At 32.7% G+C, this 21,253-nt stretch overlaps 2 protein-coding genes across 2 annotated transcripts; one reads left to right on the top strand and one right to left on the bottom strand.

The window, feature by feature from the left end:
* Nucleotides 1-750: 750 nt before the first annotated feature.
* LOC134234460 (MORN repeat-containing protein 4-like) lies at nucleotides 751-6,785 on the bottom strand. Its single transcript, XM_062716513.1, has 4 exons — nucleotides 6,654-6,785; nucleotides 4,956-5,154; nucleotides 2,803-2,912; nucleotides 751-1,669 (listed from the first exon to the last, which is right to left on the bottom strand). The coding sequence occupies exons 2-4, from the start codon at nucleotides 5,126-5,128 to the stop codon at nucleotides 1,515-1,517; spliced, it is 438 nt and encodes a 145-aa protein (XP_062572497.1). The 5' UTR covers nucleotides 5,129-5,154; nucleotides 6,654-6,785; the 3' UTR covers nucleotides 751-1,514.
* Nucleotides 6,707-20,204, top strand: LOC134234457 (uncharacterized). The gene is made up of 7 exons (XM_062716511.1): nucleotides 6,707-6,842; nucleotides 9,980-10,048; nucleotides 10,422-10,501; nucleotides 10,900-10,960; nucleotides 11,571-11,760; nucleotides 14,009-14,213; nucleotides 14,625-20,204. The coding sequence occupies exons 1-7, from the start codon at nucleotides 6,749-6,751 to the stop codon at nucleotides 15,879-15,881; spliced, it is 1,956 nt and encodes a 651-aa protein (XP_062572495.1). The 5' UTR covers nucleotides 6,707-6,748; the 3' UTR covers nucleotides 15,882-20,204.
* Nucleotides 20,205-21,253: the final 1,049 nt, after the last annotated feature.

Below are 21,253 nucleotides of genomic sequence, written 5' to 3'. Positions count from 1 at the left end.
AACTGTCCTAACCCAGGTTATACAGTATAATTTGGGTTGCTATTTAAGGATATCCGATCCTCAGCCAGGAAGGATAACTCCAGAATTACATATTTAATTTGAAATGCATCAAAATGAAGCTTGAAAATAAATTTTTTTCGTGCAACAATTTTCATTATATTCATCTTAATAAGATTCAAAATTTTTGGAAGTCTTAGAAAAGGTCTTATAAAAGTTGATATTTATACTCTATAAAAGAAAAAAAAATGTACAGTTTTAGAGAAATAAGATTTTTTTTAAATCCAGTTTTAGATACCAATGATTATTAGCATGATATGAAATAGAAGTGATTTGTGGTGTCTTTCTATGATAGCAAAAGCCTTTTACACTATGTATTATAGAATACATGACGGAAATAGAAGACAAAAAATATCAAATAAGTATAAAAAGCATGACAATTTCTCTGAATGCCTGGATACCTATTGTTTTTGAACCTAAAATATATTTGTTGATCAATTTGCAATTAGAAAATGCATAGCTGATATTCCTATTTGTTTTTTCTGCAAAATTTTGGCGATTTGACGATTTTCCCTATATAATATGATTAAATTTAATCTTGAACTTTAAAGAAACACTGTGGATAAAATAACTTTGCGAATTCAGAGATACTTTTATGAGTACTTTTGATTACTTGACTGCTAATTTTATAAACCTGAGGATCGGACTACCTTAATTCATTCCTTAAAAGGATAAAAAAAAAATACAAATACAAACTTTTGATAAATATTTATTCATAGTTTTAGAATCTTTCTAATTAACGTTTTCCCTTCAATAGCACCAGAACCTTAAAACATCTATATGCTTAAAAAAAGTAATGATAATGTACTTTTCAGTTAGAATGTACACGTATAATGCAGGGAATGTGGACATCAGGATTTGTCTTTTTCTCTACTTGGTGAGAGATAAATCTTGAAATGTGAAAATACAACCATAATAGCAAGCCTTTACTACTCAGTCAATCTCAGAGCTTACAAATCGCAGAGTGTATTAATACAAAAATACCAGGCCACTTTTGATGACACTTTAGAATTACCGTATTTATATCATTTTTTTTACAATGTCCACTATTGTCAAGGATAATGATAAACTTTGATGATTGGTCTATTAAACCCCGTTATATAATTTTAAACTGATGAAGTATAAAAATTAGTATGAAAATTATAATGTCGAATTTCTTGATGAATCAGAATCATATGCAGAAGATCAGTGATTTGAACAAAAAAATCAATGTACAGAATATTTAATAATCTGATTAAATCAATAAAACAAAAATATAAAAAAATAAATAAATAAAAGATTGTCACACATTATGAATTTTGAATTCTTAAAAATGTACTTTTGTAAACAGAAATACATTAAATCTGAAGTATAAGGGTTCCTTTGCATATCAAATGATAAATACATGTATAGGTAATATGCATCTATAATAACAAATAAAAAGTATACAATAAATCTACAAATGATATGTTTCCGAATCATGAGAATCTCTGATGTGACTTGGCCTGTTCAGAAGCTTGTCTGGCTCTTTGGATGGCCCCTGAACATTTCTCCCTTTTCATGAGTTTGTTTCCCTCAAAGTACCCCTCATTCCTTGGGAGTCCATGACTGTGGTCAGCAAATGTTACTAACCCTGCAAAGAGTAAAAAAAATCCCTAGTTGCCAACTCTATAAACAGTCTTAAATAGAATTATCCCTTGTCACAATCACTGGAAAGAGTCCTGAACCATGCAAAGAGTCATAATATCCGTTTAGTCACCATCACTGCAAAAAATCATAAAATCTCTAGTCACCATCATTGCAAAGAGTCATAAAATCTCTAGTCACCATCATTGCAAAGAGTCATAAAATCTCTAGTCACCATCATTGCAAAGAGTCATAAAATCCCTAGTCACCATCACTGCAAAGAGTCATAAAATCCCTAGTCACTATCACCGCAAAAAGTCATAAAATCTCTAGTCACCATCACTGCAAAGAGTCATAAAATCCCTAGTCACAATTATCGCAGAGTCATAAAATTCCTTAAATAACCATCACTGCAAAGAGTCATAAAATCCCTAGTCACTATCACTGCAAAAAGTCATAAAATCTCTAGTCACCATCACTGCAGAGTCATAAAATCCCTAGTCACCATCATTGCTAAGAGTCATAAAATCCCTAGTCACCATCACTGCAAAGAGTCATAAAATCACTGGTCACCATTACTGCAAAGAGTCATAAAATCCCTAGTCATCATCACTGCAAAGAGTCATAAAATCCCATGTCACCATTACTGCAAAGAGTCATAAAATCCCTAGTCATCATCACTGCAAAGAGTCATAAAATCCCATGTCACCATTACTGCAAAGAGTCATAAAATCCCTAGTCATCATCACTGCAAAGAGTCATAAAATCCCATGTCACCATCACTGCAAAAAGTTATAAAATCCCTTGTCACCATTACTGCAAAGAGTTATGAAATCCCTAGTCATCATTACTGCAAAGGGTCATAAAATCCCTAGTCACTATTACATATACTTCAAATAGTCATAAAAGTCCTTAGTCTTTCAACTGCATTGTCTAAAAGTATAACACACCTATGTAATCAATTTGTATTGTTTTGCTCAAGGATTTGTGAACAAATAAAAGGACATCAATGGTACAATCTTCCACATTGGTTGCGTGATATTAAAAGTTTCTTGAACACAGATCCATAATGTTTTAGTAGATTTACAGTCAAAATTTATATGTCTGCAATACTTATATCAACGAGTTACTTAAACTCACCGTATCCACAAATCTGTCCACTTTTAAATTGTCCTTCATACTTCATCCCATCAGATCGTGTAAAAATACCATAACCATTAAACTTTCCATTCTGAAAATCACCTTCATACCTTCCAAAAGAGAGAATTCATTTTAAATGTTGCTCATTTAAATGATAATTCTTATGATAAATCTGTATACCAAATTTCATTTCAAAATGTGCAACCTCTATGAAGAAAATGAAAGATTAAACTGTCATGGTGGACCGATAGACAGGCAGACCGACAGACACACAGCAGCAAAGCAATATGCCCTTGATCCCTTCTTTGAAGAGGGGCATAAATAGTTAATCAGCCACACAAATAGATTTTAAATAGAACTCTATAAATTTAAGTTCTTCTAAAACAATGTAGTATATTAATTCATACATAATTCAATATGCCTAAAAGCCTTTGATGTCATATCTTAGTATATGACTAACTCCACATCATCATAGCATTACCGCGGCCAAAATGAATGATCCTCTCCCATTCTGGCCATGGTTGAATGAGAAGAGAATATTTCGCACTTCATTAAAATATTGACCATTGCGAGTAAAGCATAGTCGGAAAATGAACTTTGCCATGACCTTTCAATACCCACTCGCAGTTTACAAAATATTTTTGTGTACTGATGATATAAATATTAGGGATGTGCGATTTTATCGGTATACCGGTATATCGCGATTTTTTGCTGCGTGATATGTATCGTATATTAGACCTTACCGGTCTTTAGGTACATATTATAAAATCCAGAAATTATTCATTTATTTGTTCAATCTTTCAATAACAATTACAGAAAGTATAAAAAATGTTGTAAAAAGTGAAAAGAATGGCATCTTACCGTCCAAATGTAATTGATTTTATATACATAAAAATTTCAAGAAAGTAAAATTTTGTTTTTCTAGCATATTTTTAAAAAAATAATGACTTTTAATCATATAAAATCATTGTAAAAACTGCTTTTAAAAATATCATGAAATTATCGTGATATTGTGGAGAAAAAATCGTGATATATCGCGATACAAAATTTTTGGCGATACCCATCCCTAGTAAATATAGGTGTAAATATTCAAGATTACAACACTTTTTGTGATCAAGCAGCCATGGGTATGAGAGATCTAGAGGTATAAGCAGACTTTGAACCATGGCTTGAGAGGAAGGCTCCACATAAAACATGAGACCAAATGTGACACGAATTTTGCTATTTAATACAAAAAACCCTTTGTTCTTTATCACCTTGCATGACGGAAGCTTAAGTTTGTTTCCTGTTTGCTCAGAAGTATAGATTTTATATATACATGTAAGGTCTGCAAGCTTACAAATACATGCATCCTTTACAATATATATATATATATGTACTTACACATTGATAATTTTTCAAGACAATCTTTTTATTAATAATTACTGCAGATAACCAAATATCATGAAACATAATTTTTTGGAAGATTAGTAGTTTGTTATTGATAGCTAGGTAAGACAACTTTCTTTTAAAACAAATTTTAAGATTAATGTTTTAATTGTGATCAAGTTTTTAATAAAAATATACATGCAAGAATCAAATTTTCTACTTGTAGATTTGACAGAAATGGTGATTCCTTATGACCCCATGGGAAAAGTACCTTTACAGTATATATGACCACCATTCAGATCCTGCTCAGGCCGGTAATTATGAAGTCTGAACTATAAGCCTTACACTTCAATTTTGCAATTTAGGTGAAGAACTATTTGTTTATTATCAATATGTAAGACATTTGCCTGCTAGATACCTAAAAGTAATTTTTTTTAAAAATATATTCAATTGAATTTTTTTAATTCATGCACAACCTGAACCAACTTTTGGGCCTTAATTTCCTTTAAATCATGTGTCACAGATATATAATATAGTAATACACCATTTTATAGAGGGTTAAATGTATTGTCTCATTATTGCCAATCAGACAATTTATCCAGAAAAAAAACTGACTTAAATCAGTCAGCTATTTTAGAGAGTTCAACTGTTGATGACAGTAATAAATGGCAACAGGTCACATGATTGACATGCACAAATGACCGCAAAATATACCAAAGTACATAATCATTTTTTTTACTGTGGTTTACTTCAGAAGATGTAGTTATCAGTACCTAAATATTTACCTGGATTTGTCTGAAAATATCATGACCCCAGTCCCTTGACAGAGTCCATTATCAAAAATCCCAAAGTACTGAGAACCGTCAAGGAACTTCATGACTCCATAGCCGTGACGTTGTCCCTCCTGCCAGTCCCCTGAATATTCACTGCCATCCGGATAGTGGTAGTTTCCCTTCATATCTTTGGGGAATTTCTTTTTAAGGTCTTAAAATAAATGATATCTCATATGTATTATATATATATTTTCTATGCCATAGGAATTACACTTAAAGAAACTATAACAAAAACCAAAATATTTTTTGATTTTTATTTAATATACAAATTAAATTTATCTGAATGCATTATTTCAAATCAATAACCTTTATTTAAATACAATTATTAATACACTAGAATTCATCCAAACATCAGACTAATTAAAGCATATATAGGAAAAGATGGAGAATATATATTATACTGGCCCATGCAGGTTTCTTTAAGCCTTTTTGTGCTTCTTATCTTGATCTTTTTTAATCCTCTTGAATTACCCAATGCAATCTCCATCCCAATTATGCTGCTATCTTAACATTTCTTCCTTCCCAAAAATATTTTCCACCAACTCTTCCACTCCTGCCACCTACCTTTTACAACAGATATCACCCCTGTTCTCCTTCCATTATTTTAATGTTATTTAATTTCGTTTATATTCTCGCCTCTCATTGGTTGATTTCCAAAAAGGAATGCAAAATATTTTGTATAATCTGGTTTAATTAACACACCCCCTTCACCATTAATCATCTTATCCATGCAATCCCCACATTTCCTTTCCATGGAAAATTCAAGATTTAATAACTGTATCTTTAACTTCAAACACTAACTCGATCTTACCTCATGTAAACACACATCATGGCTGCTAGATCTATGTTCTCTCTCGCTTCACATCACTTCCGTTACTACGGTTGTATTAAAATTTGAACTCATAAAAAGCAACACAATTTTACATCCAAAGTTGTTTAATTATTTTAAAACTAAATTATAGGGAATGACTCTATTATTTGGCCAAGAATTAGAGTCATTCCTTAATTAGAAGACCTATAGTTATTAACTATATATATTCACCATAAGTACATCCTGATGCACTTCCTTTATAACTCAATTATTGTGCAGGATCAATATTAAAGTTTCTCAATTTCTCTCTATTAATCATAGGCATAAAATTTTCTGAAATCGATATCAATTTCTTCAATATACTTGATTAATCAAATATCATGAATTATCATTCTGTCTGAGAGAGAGAGAGAGAGAGAGAGAGAGAGAGAGAGAGAGAGAGAGAGAGTTTCGAAATCCTTTTGATTTATAATACTAAGCTACATGTATGATAATTAAAATTTTATATTCTACCAGGGACCTATATACTAAGGTCCCTGATTCTACCCAATAGATATACATACTATTTTTATATATGTAGACTGCAAAAACTGTGTGATATTACTTTCAATAATATTCTTATTATATAAATCACCACACCCAATTGTTATTCACAACTCCAATAGGATTAGTCTTATTTTCTAAATTTAGTCTCAGCTAAAGTGAAAGTAAACAAAAATTACACACTGACTTGTTAGAATTGTTGCGGAAATTAGTCTGTCGTGATCATCAGAACACAATTTCAACTATTATTTTGATTTGTTAATGTAAATTTACCAAATAAGGCACTGATATCTTACCTGAGAGTACCTGCTCTGGGTTTTCACCTGTGTACCAACTACGTCACAGCTGTGCTTCCCGAATGCGTACTACGTCACAGTATATACAATGAAACATGGTTGACTGTGGGAACTCAAGATGCAGCCAGGAACGACGGGTTTTTAGAAAAGAACTGCTGTCATGGAGCAAAAAAATACCTATAGCAGTTGGTAAGTACCATTTTATTTGTGAATTAATTGTGTAGAGGGTATGAGACAAGTTAGGTTACCTTTAATATACGGTAAACGTTAGTGATTTCATTGTCAAAATTCAGGCTCCTTGGCTGTTCCATGTTGTAAGCACACCCCTTGTGATTAAATAAAATATCATCAGTCGTATTTTGAAAAGATTCTACTTCTGTAAGACAATATTTGAGAATTTTTTCATGCTTTTATGTGTTTAATATATTATAGAATTAATGAAATTTTAATTTAGTGTTTAATTAAACAGGTAAGCTCTCGATCGATCGTCACCCAAAATTCGGCTGATGATGGTGACGTTGACAATGGAAGCATTTATCTTGTTCGGAAGATTCATATAAATTCCTCCTGCAAATCTTTTGTAAATTAGAAATGTATTGATTTATTTTTTTTCTTAAGATTTCCTTGTTTTGTATATTTTAAATATCAACAGGTGATAATTTTTGTCATATTTTATGACATCTTGATGTGACATTTTCAATTTCGGCTGTGGGGAATATTGATTTTTTTTTCGTTGCTGTGGTGACTCTTGGCATTGAGTCTTATCCTTGTGTTCATATGTTAATACATTCTCAACAGGTTTGGATTCTAGTATTGATTAGACAGCGGTGACAGTCAAAATATATCTGCCCTCTTGAATCGCTGACTTTATTTGATTTTTTTTCAAACAGATTAAACATTTTTATTTTTAAACTTCACAATTGAGACTGAAATAGTGCCTGGTTCTACATATATATTGATCAGACACTGTGGTGACACTCAAAATATCTCTCTGAAAGTGACTATAGACTCATTGCAATATATATAAAACCATCATAAGTATACTGTATTAAACAGGAATAAAAATAGATCTATATTATATTTTGGTGAACTTCCTTATAATATTTTCATATACACATGTATATATTTAATTTTTTATCAGTACTGGGCAAGTTTGTATTTTATCTTACTGCATGGAACTTATTTTAAAATAATTCAAAATGATAACTTTACTAAAAAATGAATTCAGAATTTAGTTAAGTTATTGATTGACCAGCTGTTTCTAGAAGTGGGAAATATGTTTCTTTCCATCATTTAATGGAGGAACAATTTGTTCACAGAAGTTAAATGCAGATGAAATTATTCATTATGAACATATGGTTATATATAATGATCTAACTCTTCAATGTGTAAATTTTATGTTAAAAAACCCCAAACATTTTCATACCTATACAGGGTTTTCCCTAAGACTTGAAGGCCAGGGAATTCCCTCCACCTAAAATGACAATCCTCCAGGTACTCTGGTATTCCCACTCATGTGTCCCTGTGGAGCTCCAGACCCCCTTTTCCTTTATAAAAGTTCTCTGTTATTTTAGGTTCAGCCCTGCATATATATTTTTGCATCATTCATGCACAGAAGAGAAATTATGAATGATTCTAATAGGAGACAGAGTTAACTTTTTCATGTCTGACTTGTAAAGGAAGATAGTGGGTATATTGCTGTTATCCCTAACAGCATCTACCAGACTGTCCATCACTCTCATCTCTGACACTGCCTCTTGCATTTTCTTTTTCCAGTTGACTGGACAAGCCATGTTGAGGCATGCCCCAGAGTTTTAGAATTTGTAAGTAGGTCCCAAGGATTCCCAGCAAGTGCATGGTTTTGAAAACTGAGCTTGTGGTGGTAACTTGCGATCCATTTGAAGTAATTTGAAAAAAATATTTTGCATGAAATAGGCCCTGAAATAGGCCCTGTTCATATAGGTGTAAATATAAGATAAGAGTCTTTCTCTCTGCTTAAAGACTCAAATAATAAACTCTGCTTAAAGACTCAAATAATAAAGGACCTATTTGGAAGTTTTTAATTTTACCTTTATTTTTTCCAAATTAATTATCAAATTTAAGGTACATCAACCTGACAGTGTTCACTTGTATGAAAATTAACCAAAAGTAATCTCTAAAGTAATTGAATTACATACAGTTCCAGCAAACTTGTGACAAAAAGGGACTGTTTACTTGAAAACTTTATTTTAAGAGAGAATGCAAAATTATAGAAATATATCTCAGTGAGAGTTAGCCCTCTTATCATAGGGTTACTGAACCTTAAACTGTTGGATCAGATCATTTCTCAGTGGATGTAAGTCTACACTGACAGTGAAAAATTGATGTTTTTTTTTTAAAATTGAAGCATGTATTTTAGGCTGCACTTCAGTAAATGATGCTTCAAAGAGTTCATGAGGCTGAGTGGGTCTAAGAAAGGGATTTAAGGTTGCAAAAGCCAGTCCCATGTAGTGAGATTTTCTGATAAAAAAAAAAACTGTTCATGTAGTGTCCATCTTTCATCAGAATGTGTGGTCTGTAAACTTTTATTAATCTCATGTTTAAAACTATCTCCTACGTAGTCCAGATTGCTTTCTTTCCAAATCATGGTCCTTTGGGTTAGCAATTAGGACCAACAGAAATTGAAGTTTTGTATTGGAATGTACTGGGAAAAATATGAAAATTAAAATCTCATAAGTAGCAGGGTCAAAACAAATGTCGATTTGCAGGGATTACTGTCATCAATATGCAGTGATTCCCAAGTAGTATGGATTTACATTTGTTTTAATATGGTGTCTTAGGTCAGAGTATTATTAAAACAGTGATTTACTATTATATTAATTTTTTTTATAAACTTAAAATCCTTTTATTGTATTAAACATAGGTTGTTACATGTGATTCAACTTTTGCTAAGTTATGGCCCTTTTGGGCCTTAGAGTCACAATATTATAGGGAGTCAACATTTAACTAAACAGGGAGTAAGAAAATCTAAATCTGTTTAAGAACAGCATAGCCAGGGTGCCTATTGGAGCATTGTGGCCAATGGGCCTCTTGTTTTACTACAGCCTAATTTAGAACAGAGAGTGCATACACCATAGTTTCATCACATTGTGCATTTTCGACTCATCTAGATCTGCTGCTCAATTAATTAAAATAATAACTGTCTCTTAAACAGAAGTTTCTATTACTTTTAGATTTTAGCGCTAATTGATATGTCTTCAATTACAGCATTACTTTTGAATGGATGTTGTGTGGACAAAATCACTGTTTGTTAATTTCCCTCTGAATCACTATTTGCATTTTAACAGGGCTAGAAAGAATTGCAGAAGAGTTTGGTGGAAAGAAGAACATCACAGAACTTTTGCTACCATTTAATTGTAAGATATTTACTCTGAATTTGTTTCTGAGAAACAATTCTTTTAAGAAGAAGGTTGTAAAATTTTATTTCTGTGTTTGAAATTTGTAAACAATGTCATTATATTTTTCATTATGACCAAAATGATTCAAGTGAATAAACATTCCTGCATTTTTCCATATATATGACATGTAAAAACACAACTGATCATTTGTATGCTTATTTATACTGTAAAAATGCAGATGTCTCGATCCAAAAGCTTTAACTTAAAGAAGATATGAAATAATGCCCTTCAAAGATGTCATTAATTTTTCATGTTTAAGATCCTATATTGATTATGGACTAATTATAAATGAATCCTGAGTCTGTAATAAATTGCCTCTGACTTTCTGTAGGTCTGGAGACAGGAATTACAAAGGACTGGCAGCAGGAGCAGACATGTTTCTTCTGTGAATCGCGCCTACAGAACCTCTTTGTGAGCTGAACACTTTGTATTTTACATCTATGTATCATACTTCTATTAAGAACAATCTACTTATACTTTCAGATTTATGAGATGTAATGAATCTAATTTTTATAATGTTCAGCATCTTATGATCATGCAGGCATTTGCTTTACCTTAATTAGCACTTGGTCACTATGGCAGTTGCCTTTTTATGTATTGAATAAAAAAAAAAAAGAAACATTACATTTTCAGTAAAATTTTGCTCATGCATCAAATTACTAATACATGTACTAGCAAAAAAGGAGGATCAACTCAATAATTAATTTATTTGAACAATGCTGCAAGTTTTTTTCTTTGATTAAAGGGACTAACTTTAAGTTCTCTAAGGTTTGATATAGTTTTAAGGGATTTTATTTTATGTATTATAGGAGGCAGTATCCCAGCTTATGAAAGAGGCAAAAGATGGCAAAAGTCTACAAGATAATCCAGGTAAGTTACTCTAATCTACAACTCCTCCTATTTCACTGTAAAAAAAATGCATGAGACTGGAACAGTTCCTGATTACATAGTGCCATTGTGTTCCCCTACTTTACATTCTGATCTGACAGATGTTTGGAGCAAATTACATTGTACATATAGCAAAACAGAGACTATAATATTCTAAGTACATTTAGGGGTACATTTGTTCATTTCTTCATATTTTTACAGTAATATCAAGTGAAAGATGATCTACAGATGTTTTCTAAATGCATCTGTAACCAATATTAAAAATTCTGCAGCATATAATTAGATAAAATACAACTGCCATAGGTAAGATGTATACTGTACAAACTGTCCATTATACAACTGACCTTCAGTACATGGATATCTTGAATATCATGGGTAAATTGAGGTGATATGGAATTTTCACCCACTTATTCTTTAAGTTTTTTCCAAGTTTTTCCTCAGCCCCATCAAATTTGAGATATCAAGGTTTAAATGTGCCTTATTGTGAACTGTTAACCATTTTACATTTTCCGTTCAGGCTTTAGGTATCTTCAGGAGTTACTCCCCTACTGCCCCCCAGTTCTATGTTAACCATTGTACATTTTCTGTTCAGGCTTTAGGTATCTTCAGGAGTTACTCCCCTACTGTCCCCAGTTCTACACAGACAGTGTGGGGAGAGAGCTGCTGGCAGAACTGAGATCTACCACACAGTCATTGGAGAACACAGAGACAGAGGCAGCTGCAGGCAGCAATCCACAGGATCCCATAGAACTGAAAATACCTCACATTGTGGCCCCCACCTGGTAATGTCTCAGTCTTAATATTAGTTACATAGGTTACTATAGTAATGGTAAAGATTTACAACTTTTGTGAACTAGACTCCATGCAATCTGATGATTTACTCTGTTCAAATTTGACATGTAAATGCTGCTTTGTAAAGAACTTTATTCGATAATAACCAATATTTTCCCCCCAAATCAAACATTGACGGAGAAATATCTAATTATGTTCTTAAACAGGGGAATATATGCTGACTTCAAAGCATTGAATATTTTCATAAGCCATGACGTCATATGTTTGAAATGACGTCATGAAAATGACGTTAATTTAAAATTTCCATGATTTCTACAGAAAAATGTATATATTGCGTCAATATTTTGAGTAAAAGTCACCAAGCGCAGGGCTGATCAGGCTCAATATTTTTATATAATGTGTAGAATGATAATATCAATGAAATGTGTAAATATTGTTCCTGAGCAAACTTGCGCTCTACAAATTTTAAAGCAAAATTGTTGAAATTTTGTCTATTTTGTCCTCTTTCTAAAAAATGATTTTAAATCTGACTAGTTTGTGACGTCATAAATCATTAAAAATGCAGATTTATACACCATGCAATCATTGCCAAAGTTTTAATTTTTTCAAATCGAAAAAATGACATTTTAAAAAAAAAAGTTTAGGTGATCAGAGGATCATAAAGATGTTAATTGATATGCCTTGATAGTTCTAGTTTACCACAGATGTTAATTGATATGCCTTGATAGTTCTAGTTTACCAAAGATGTTAATTGATATGCCTTGATAGTTCTTGTTTACCAAAGATGTTAATTGATATGCCTTGATAACTCTAGTTTACCACAGATGTTAATTGATATACCTTGATAGTTTTAGTGTACCAAAGATGTTAATTGATATGCCTTGATTGTTCTAGTTTACCGAAGGTGTTAATTGATATGCCTTGATAGTTCTAGTTTACCGAAGATGTTACAGTAATTGATATTGCCTTGATAGTTCTAGTTTACCACAGATGTTAATTGATATGACTTGATAGTTCTAGTTTACCGAAGATGTTAATTGATATGCCTTGATAGTTCTTGTTTACCAAAGATGTTAATTGATATGCCTTGATTGTTCTAGTTTACCAAAGATGTTAATTGATATGCCTTGATAGTTCTAGTTTACCACAGATGTTAATTGATATGCCTTGATAGTTCTAGTTTACCACAGATGTTAATTGATATGACTTGATAGTTCTAGTTTACTGAAGATGTTTATTGATATGCCTTGATAGTTCTAGTTTACTGAAGATGTTTATTGATATGCCTTGATAGTTCTAGTTTACTGAAGATGTTAATTGATATGCCTTGATAGTTCTAGTTTACTGAAGATGTTAATTGATATGCCTTGATAGTTCTAGTTTACTGAAGATGTTAATTGATATGCCTTGATAGTTCTAGTTTACTGAAGATGTTAATTGATATGCCTTGATAGTTCTAGTTTACCGATGTTAATTGATTTGATAGTTCTAGTTTACTGCAGATGTTAATTGATATGCCTTGATAGTTCTAGTTTTTACTGAAATGTTAATTGATATGCCTTGATAGTTTAATAGTTCTAGTTTACTGACCTTGATAGTTCTAGTTTACCACAGATGTTAATTGATATGACTTGATAGTTCTAGTTTACTGAAGATGTTAATTGATATGCCTTGATAGTTCTAGTTTACCACAGATGTTAATTGATATGACTTGATAGTTCTAGTTTACTGAAGATGTTTATTGATATGCCTTGATAGTTCTAGTTTACTGAAGATGTTTATTGATATGCCTTGATAGTTCTAGTTTACTGAAGATGTTAATTGATATGCCTTGATAGTTCTAGTTTACTGAAGATGTTAATTGATATGACTTGATAGTTCTAGTTTACTGAAGATGTTAATTGATATGCCTTGATAGTTCTAGTTTACCACAGATGTTAATTGATATGACTTGATAGTTCTAGTTTACTGAAGATGTTTATTGATATGCCTTGATAGTTCTAGTTTACTGAAGATGTTAATTGATATGCCTTGATAGTTCTAGTTTACTGAAGATGTTTATTGATATGCCTTGATAGTTCTAGTTTACTGAAGATGTTAATTGATATGCCTTGATAGTTCTAGTTTACCACAGATGTTAATTGATATGACTTGATAGTTCTAGTTTACTGAAGATGTTAATTGATATGCCTTGATAGTTCTAGTTTACTGAAGATGTTAATTGATATGCCTTGATAGTTCTAGTTTACCCAAGAAGAGGGAGACAACAAACGCCAACTGTAAGAAATCCTACACAGACGAGGAGCTGCTGGCTGCCGTGTCCGAGATTCGGAGCGGAAAACTTGGAACACGACGAGCTTCTATTCTGTATGGAATTCCTAGATCAACACTCCGCAACAAAATCTTCAAGATGGGAATTGATAAACAGGACTCAGTAGTACATGTAAGTATATGTATATCATTTTCTGAACATTTTAGACCAAAGATTATTTGGGATACCGTAAATCACTATTTATTCCTGAGAACTTAATTGTCGCATCATTACAGGAGATTTTGGCTTGCAAAATTACATTCTTGTGTATATTTTTATTGGCATAGGATATATACAGCAATAACCAGCATTCATTTAAATTTTGTCTGGCTTATAAATACAACAAAATACCTATTTTGTGTAAATTATTTGTTGTGAATATTTGAAAACGTATGCTGTAAAAAGAAATGAACAAGTAATGAAAGGGACAGAAAATCAAACATTCAAAATTGAGTAAAAACAAATTTTTCATACAAAAGATCATTGAAATGAAAGCTTTGCACAGGATATCAATGATTTTAATTGTTATTTTTTCTCCTATAGCCACCTGAAATAGAGGAACCAACAGAATTGGCAGTGAAGTGGACAGATTTAATCCCTGGGGCCAGTATAGCATTACTGCCATTTCCTATGCCTTATGCTATAGACTGGGGTGCTGAATTAGAAAATCACTATGAATCGCAGGAAAAAAAGCTGGAATATCTTCGTAAGAAGCACAATTTAAGTCGTAAAAAGGAGAACTTTCTTGCTCAGCACTCTCACGAATTAAAGCTTCCAATCTTGAGGACCATTATTAAAAAATTGGCAGAGGAAAGAATAGAAATGGAGCGCAATGCTCTGAGAGTTCGCAAGCAAGAAGAATTTAATGGGAAGAAGATACTCTCTCCAAGAATGTCCTCAAGAAATGGAAACTCGGATGTCTATCCCTTGGAGAGCTCATCAGATATCATTATACCGTCCTTTCAGCCAATGCACCATAAAATGGATAGCAAGGTTGATAATCATTTCCAGAGCTCTTTGGATAAAATCGAGAATGCAGCTGTCGGGGAGACATTGAAAGACATTATTGTGAAGACAATCTCGGAGAAAGTTAAGTTCAAGTCTCAGGCTCTTTCCGAGTTATGTCAGGGTTTAGCCAGGAGTATAGAATCTGACGACTTCTCTCAAGTCAACTCCCCATCACCCGCCAAGAAAAGTCGCCACGAGGATGGAGACAAGAAAAAATCCATTGACAGTCCAACAAAGAAAACACGACCAAAACGGGGTCAGTACAGAAAATACAACAGCCAGTTGTTAATGGAGGCAGTTAAAGCAGTACAGAGAGGTGAGATGAGTGTACATAGAGCCGGGAGTTACTACGGAGTACCTCATTCTACATTGGAATACAAGGTCAAAGAGAGGCATCTCCTACGACAGAAAAAAATCAAGGAGCAGAGAGAGCAAAGGGAAGCAGAACAAGGTCCGGTACCCAACAACACTAAGAAGTCCACAGAGCACAGCAAAACAAGCTCAGAGAAAAAGGAATCTAAAAAGCAGGAATCTAAAGATGAAAAGGAGGGAAATAAGAAGACAAGTGTAGGGGGCTCTGGATGGATAGCCCCCTATCTCCCCGGGGGTCCTGGGCTGGCTAGTCTTGGGGGGCTCTATAACTCCTCGGGATTCGCTCTCAATACTCCAGCATCAGAGCTCCTAAGAAAACTTCAGCATAAGGTTCAGAGTAAAGGAGGCAGTGATCAGGAAAATTATGAACAACTTCTAAAGCCAGGGGCTCTCTCAGACAGGTTTCTATACCTACATTAGGTATAATCATCAAGAGAAAATTTACTCTTTATTTTGCTCTCCATCTAATGAAAATGTAGATTTGAAAGAGGAAATTTTGATGTAACAGTTGTATGAAGGAATGTAGGATTTTTTTCTTTCAAGATCTTAATTAATTGCTACAATGTTTAAATATATTTATTTAAATCTATTTTTTCTTATCAGAATGCTGACTTTGAAATGAGTATTTGATTGCATTCTTGATTTTTCATTGTGCAAGGGAGCAATCATATAACTGTGAAAGATATTTAAAACATAGTTTTGCAATGGAATGGAATTTTGTTCCCGATATATAATTTATTTTTTAATTCTTAAAAATCATTTGTAATGTAGGAGCTAGGTAAATAGTTATAAATTTCCAGTGTTGCTGTGCAACTTTGCTCAGGGGTACCTGTGTGTTTTATAAATCATATTGCTACAAGGTACCAGGTACTTCAAAACAAGTAAGTCATGATTCTAGTTACATACATGTATAGGGGTGCTCTGTCACATTGTGCAGTGTTAATGGCAAATGAAGTTATATTTTATATTGTGATGGTGCTTTTTTTTGCTGCGGATATATAATTCTAGTCTTTAATATTTTGTATGCTGTTGTGTTTGGGATCAGTGATTCATTCCTGTTTGTGAGTTTCCTTGTTAATGTAACGGTATACTAGGGATTACTTTATATGTATAAAAGCTTACAAACTTAGTCAGTGATTGCTCAATTGAATGTTATCCACTTCATCCTTTTTTATTTCTTGTCAATATATATAAACAGTAAAACTGTTTAATATGACTAGTTTTGCTGTGGTGTTAAGTTGGTATTACATGTTCCCATTCAATATTTCCTCTTTTCTACCTCAGGTGTATTATGTTTTCTTTAGATGAAGCTTGTAAAATTCTTTTTTATTTTACCCACTATAACAAGATAAATCTCTTTATTTCAGAATAATAATGATGTTTAATTTAGTTTCTTTTTCAACTCAAGCACATGCATTTTTTTTTAAACACAGAGCTCAGGTATTACGCCAGTTATTTTTTTAGTGATTGATTGCTGCAATAGTCGTACATTTTATTTGTGCAGGTTTCCCTTTCTGATGTTTGTTTCATGGACAAAAAGGTGGAAATTATTTGCACAGTTCATAAATAGAAAATCACATGTTTTGTTTTTGCTAGGTGAATTAATACCAAAATAGTACATACTTTTTTAGACTAATATCTGAAGAGCTTAAATGAATGTTTTTGTCATACAATAATAGTGAAAAGAAAAGCAAGATGTAATTAATGACCTAAATACTAATATGAAAAAATACAGCTTGTTGTTTGTCATTACCACAGTGCCACTTCAATGATTGCAGTACCACAGTAATAGTTGAGATGCAGTAGCATCATTTTTGTTTGTTTCTCTTAGGGAAAAGAGCGTATGGCTTATTAGTACAGCTAACCATAAATGATGTGTTCACTTAAAATGAATTAATTGGAAACACCCCCCCCCCCCAATCATCTCCCTTTAAATAGATACACATTTATTTGGCTTGAATGTGAGTTTAATAGTGGAGAATTGTTGATATAATTGAAAAATATGTCACTGCAGTTGTTGAAACTATATAAAACCAAAGTGGCACTGTAGTAATTAATTTAGAAAGAAAAGGAAAGCTAAGCTTTGATTATCATCAGTGCCTTTGAATTGAGAATTCAAAAAAATTTTCGACTTTAACATTTTCTGTAAAAAGTGAATATCTGATTTTGTTTTATGCCTCAATGTAAGAAAAAGTCAGCTAATATGTAATTAGTAAATAGCAGTCAGTTAACACAGGGATTGAAATTGATATTTTTCCAATTGGCTTGTTGGTCATCTTCACTGCCTTCTTTATTAAAACTGTGTACGTCTTATGATGACATCTTACACACTAGAAATGTCAACTGAAGTAAACAATATCGTTATACATATATATAGTTCAAGTAATAAGAAACAAGTTATAACTCACCCAATATTACAGCCAAGGCAATAATTAATAGAGTAAAATTGTATGTTTCATTATGTGTTTGTATCATGTACAGTCAGTTTCTGTACATTCAACTTGTGAGTAGAACAACATACTAGCAGCCATTTGCTGATTTTTAAAAGTACATGTACTTTCTTATACCGGTACTTTCTGTTACCCATAGATCTTAACTTACACCAATTATAACTTTCATGAACTGCATTATTGAAGGGAAAAAAACTGTGTAAGTTGAATTTATCAGAAAATCTTCAGTAGAATTAAAAACTTTTTTGTGTTTTACATCTTAAGTTAAAAATTTTGACATTGAAATAGATTGTTTCCAACAACAACAACAAGTCGACTGAGCTTGATTTTTCAAGTTGATATTTTATGTCCATAGAAGCCAAGAGGAAATGAGATTGATATGTACAATTCTGTTTTTCCAAATGCTGTGAACTAGTCATATGATTTCTTAATTATTTGTTCCTTATCCTAGTGCAATATTTCTTTTTACTGTCATCCCTTTGTGACAGCTTTTCTGTTGTTTTGATTTTGTTGTTGTTTTATTTTTTACACGTCTTATACTCTTATTATTTTTTTCTAAGTTATTTAGGAATATCAAAGCTTTGTTTGAGTGCATATATTTGGGTATAGTATAAACAATGAGAAATCCACCTATTAACTCTCTAATGAATGTGTTCAGTACAGTGTTGTATAAGAAGAAACTTACATTCAGAATTTGCTCAGCCAGGTTTTTTGGTTCGGCCTACAGAAATGAACGTTGCATACCTGGTATTTCTATTATAAATGATGTCTCCAGATACATGTATGGAGTGTATATTTTATTTCAAGACATTTATTTCAGCTTATTTCCCCATATTGTGGGATGCATTATTTATGTACTCAACATTTGTATAACAACTATATGTTATAAATGAGTCAATCATTCTCTATGTCACCCTGTATTGCTTTCATATTTATGACACATAAACTTACAGGTTTTAAAGTGATAATTGCTGTATATGGCATAAATTATAATTGTTTTACAGTGAATGTAATTTTTGATGTTTCTTTAAACTGGCATCTGATGTTCAATATAGTTTTGAGATGAGATCTTTATACTGCTAGAATTGCTTTATTTTTATGCTTTTACAGAAAATATTGAGTATTTATAGCAATTTTGGAAAGAGTGATGTTTTGCATTTAATGCCCACTTCAGATTTGGCAAGGACATATAGTGTTTGTCACGTCTGCCTTCCCGTCTGTCTGCCCTTTGTCTCGGTTTCAAAGAATTCTATCAAAATACATACACTAGAGCTTACTATTCAACTGTTACAGTATCAGTTTATTTTGTCCTGACCTTCCCTTTGACCTAGTTGACCTTACTATATTGGTGAGGATTGACATGATAGCTGAATTGATTGAAAACTCACTTTTTGTTCCAAGCCAAGCATTGACACAATGGAGAGCCCTTGCTGCTCAGTGGCCCAAAATGCCAAGTAAAGGTCTAGATTTGAAGCCTCGATTTACTGCGTATCCATCTCATTTAACTGAATGCCCACATGGCGCAGTGGTTAGAATGTCTGCTCTAGAGTTGCAAAGTTGATCCTTACATCTTGGGTTCGAATTCCATTGAATACCATTGTGGAGTGTGAAGACCGCAGAAGATAAAGATCCCTCACTGCTCAATGGCCGTAAGTGCCGAGTTTAGGACAAAATTTGCAGCTCTCCACCGGCAAGTGATGGTGTCTCCATTTGAGTGAAAAATTCTTGAGAGGGACATTAAACAACATAAACACAACAATTATACCTGTAAAAATCTCACAAGGGGATTTTTTCGTTGAAAATCCGACATTGATACAAACTGAAGATAGAAATTCAATACTGTTACTTGTAAGTTATATGTAGATACAAATATAAGCTGAATAAACAACTTAGTATATATACATACTATTTATACCATAAAGACAGCTCCTGAACTATATGGGTTTTTCTTCTAAATTTAAAAAAATGAACGTTTTTCCTTCTTTCATTATACTTGTATTGCATTTATTAAGCTTAGGTGAAAGAAGCAAGGTACATTTGTTTTTAATGTTTTCATTACACATGGACTTTGGATAGAGCCTTCATGTTGTATGGACTCATAGTCCTAATATTTAGATTTTCCCACCCCCATTCCTTCTCCCCAAATTTATTGAAGTAATGTATTTTTATGGATGTTGCTAAGTTTTCTGTACATGTGCCTTTTATTGTTTTATATACATGTCTCGTACATTCCGTATTTTTGTTTGTCAAGATATTTAATGAAAGTTTACGTCTTCAATAAATTAAAAATTGTTAACAAGGAAATTTATTTCTAATTTAAATGCATTAATTACAGTACAGTTCAGAGGTACTGGATTTGGTACGTGCAACATTAATCATGCAGAGATACATGGAAGATGCTTCTAGTGTGTTTCATTGTACCAGTCAGGGTTTCAGATGCTGAAATTTCAGATAAAGAATGACCAGGTTAATGTTTTTAGAGCAGGTTATAAGGTTTTGGAGCACTTCTCATTTCCAAGTAAACTGTGAGCCTAGATATACCAAGCTTGCTTCAGAAGCTTGATTTGACCTACATTTACAAAATGAGTGACCAGATTAAGGTTTTTTGCTCAGTCTCAATCTGAACTATCTATAAGCACTAAGTTATTGACCAAACCTGGGTTTATAAAACTTGGTTGATTTAACAACTAAGAGCATACTGTAAGTATGAATATTTCTAAAATGAGGTAAATTATTGACAAAACGAGTTGATGAAACAAGAATATCAGCAGTCTGGTTTAAAGTCATCATTTTTAGCTCACCTGAGCCGAAGGCTCAAGTGAGCTTTTCTGATCACATTTTGTCCGGCGTCCGTCTGTCTGTCTGTCCGTAAACTTTTCACATTTTCGACTTCTTCTCAAGAACCGCTGGGCCAATTTCAACCAAACTTGCCACAAAGCATCCTTGGGTAAAGGGGATTCAAGTTTGAAGGGCCACGCCCTTTTCCAAGGGGAGATAATTATGAATTAGAGAAAAATTAATGGCATTTTTAAAAAATCTTCTTCTCAAGAACCACTGGGCCAGGAAAGATGAAACTCATGTGGAATCATCCTCAGGTAGTGTAGATTCAAATTTGTCCAAATCATGACCCCCGGGGCTAGGGTGGGGCCAAAATGGCCGACCCAAGTTTTACATAGGAATATATAGGAAAAATCTTTAAAAATCTTCTTCTCAAGAACCACTGGGCCAGGAAAGATGAAACTCATGTGGAATCATCCTCAGGTAGTGTAGATTCAAGTTTGTTAAATCATGACCCCCGGGGCTAGGGTGGGGCCAAAATGGCCGATTTCAAGTTTTACATAG

Source organism: Saccostrea cucullata, unplaced genomic scaffold, assembly GCF_032062105.1.
Source record: "Saccostrea cucullata isolate Sc308-1 unplaced genomic scaffold, CSIRO_AGI_Scuc_v1 ctg482, whole genome shotgun sequence".
NCBI classification, from domain to species: Eukaryota; Metazoa; Mollusca; class Bivalvia; order Ostreida; family Ostreidae; genus Saccostrea; species Saccostrea cuccullata.
This window is presented reverse-complemented; position numbering and strand designations above follow the sequence as displayed.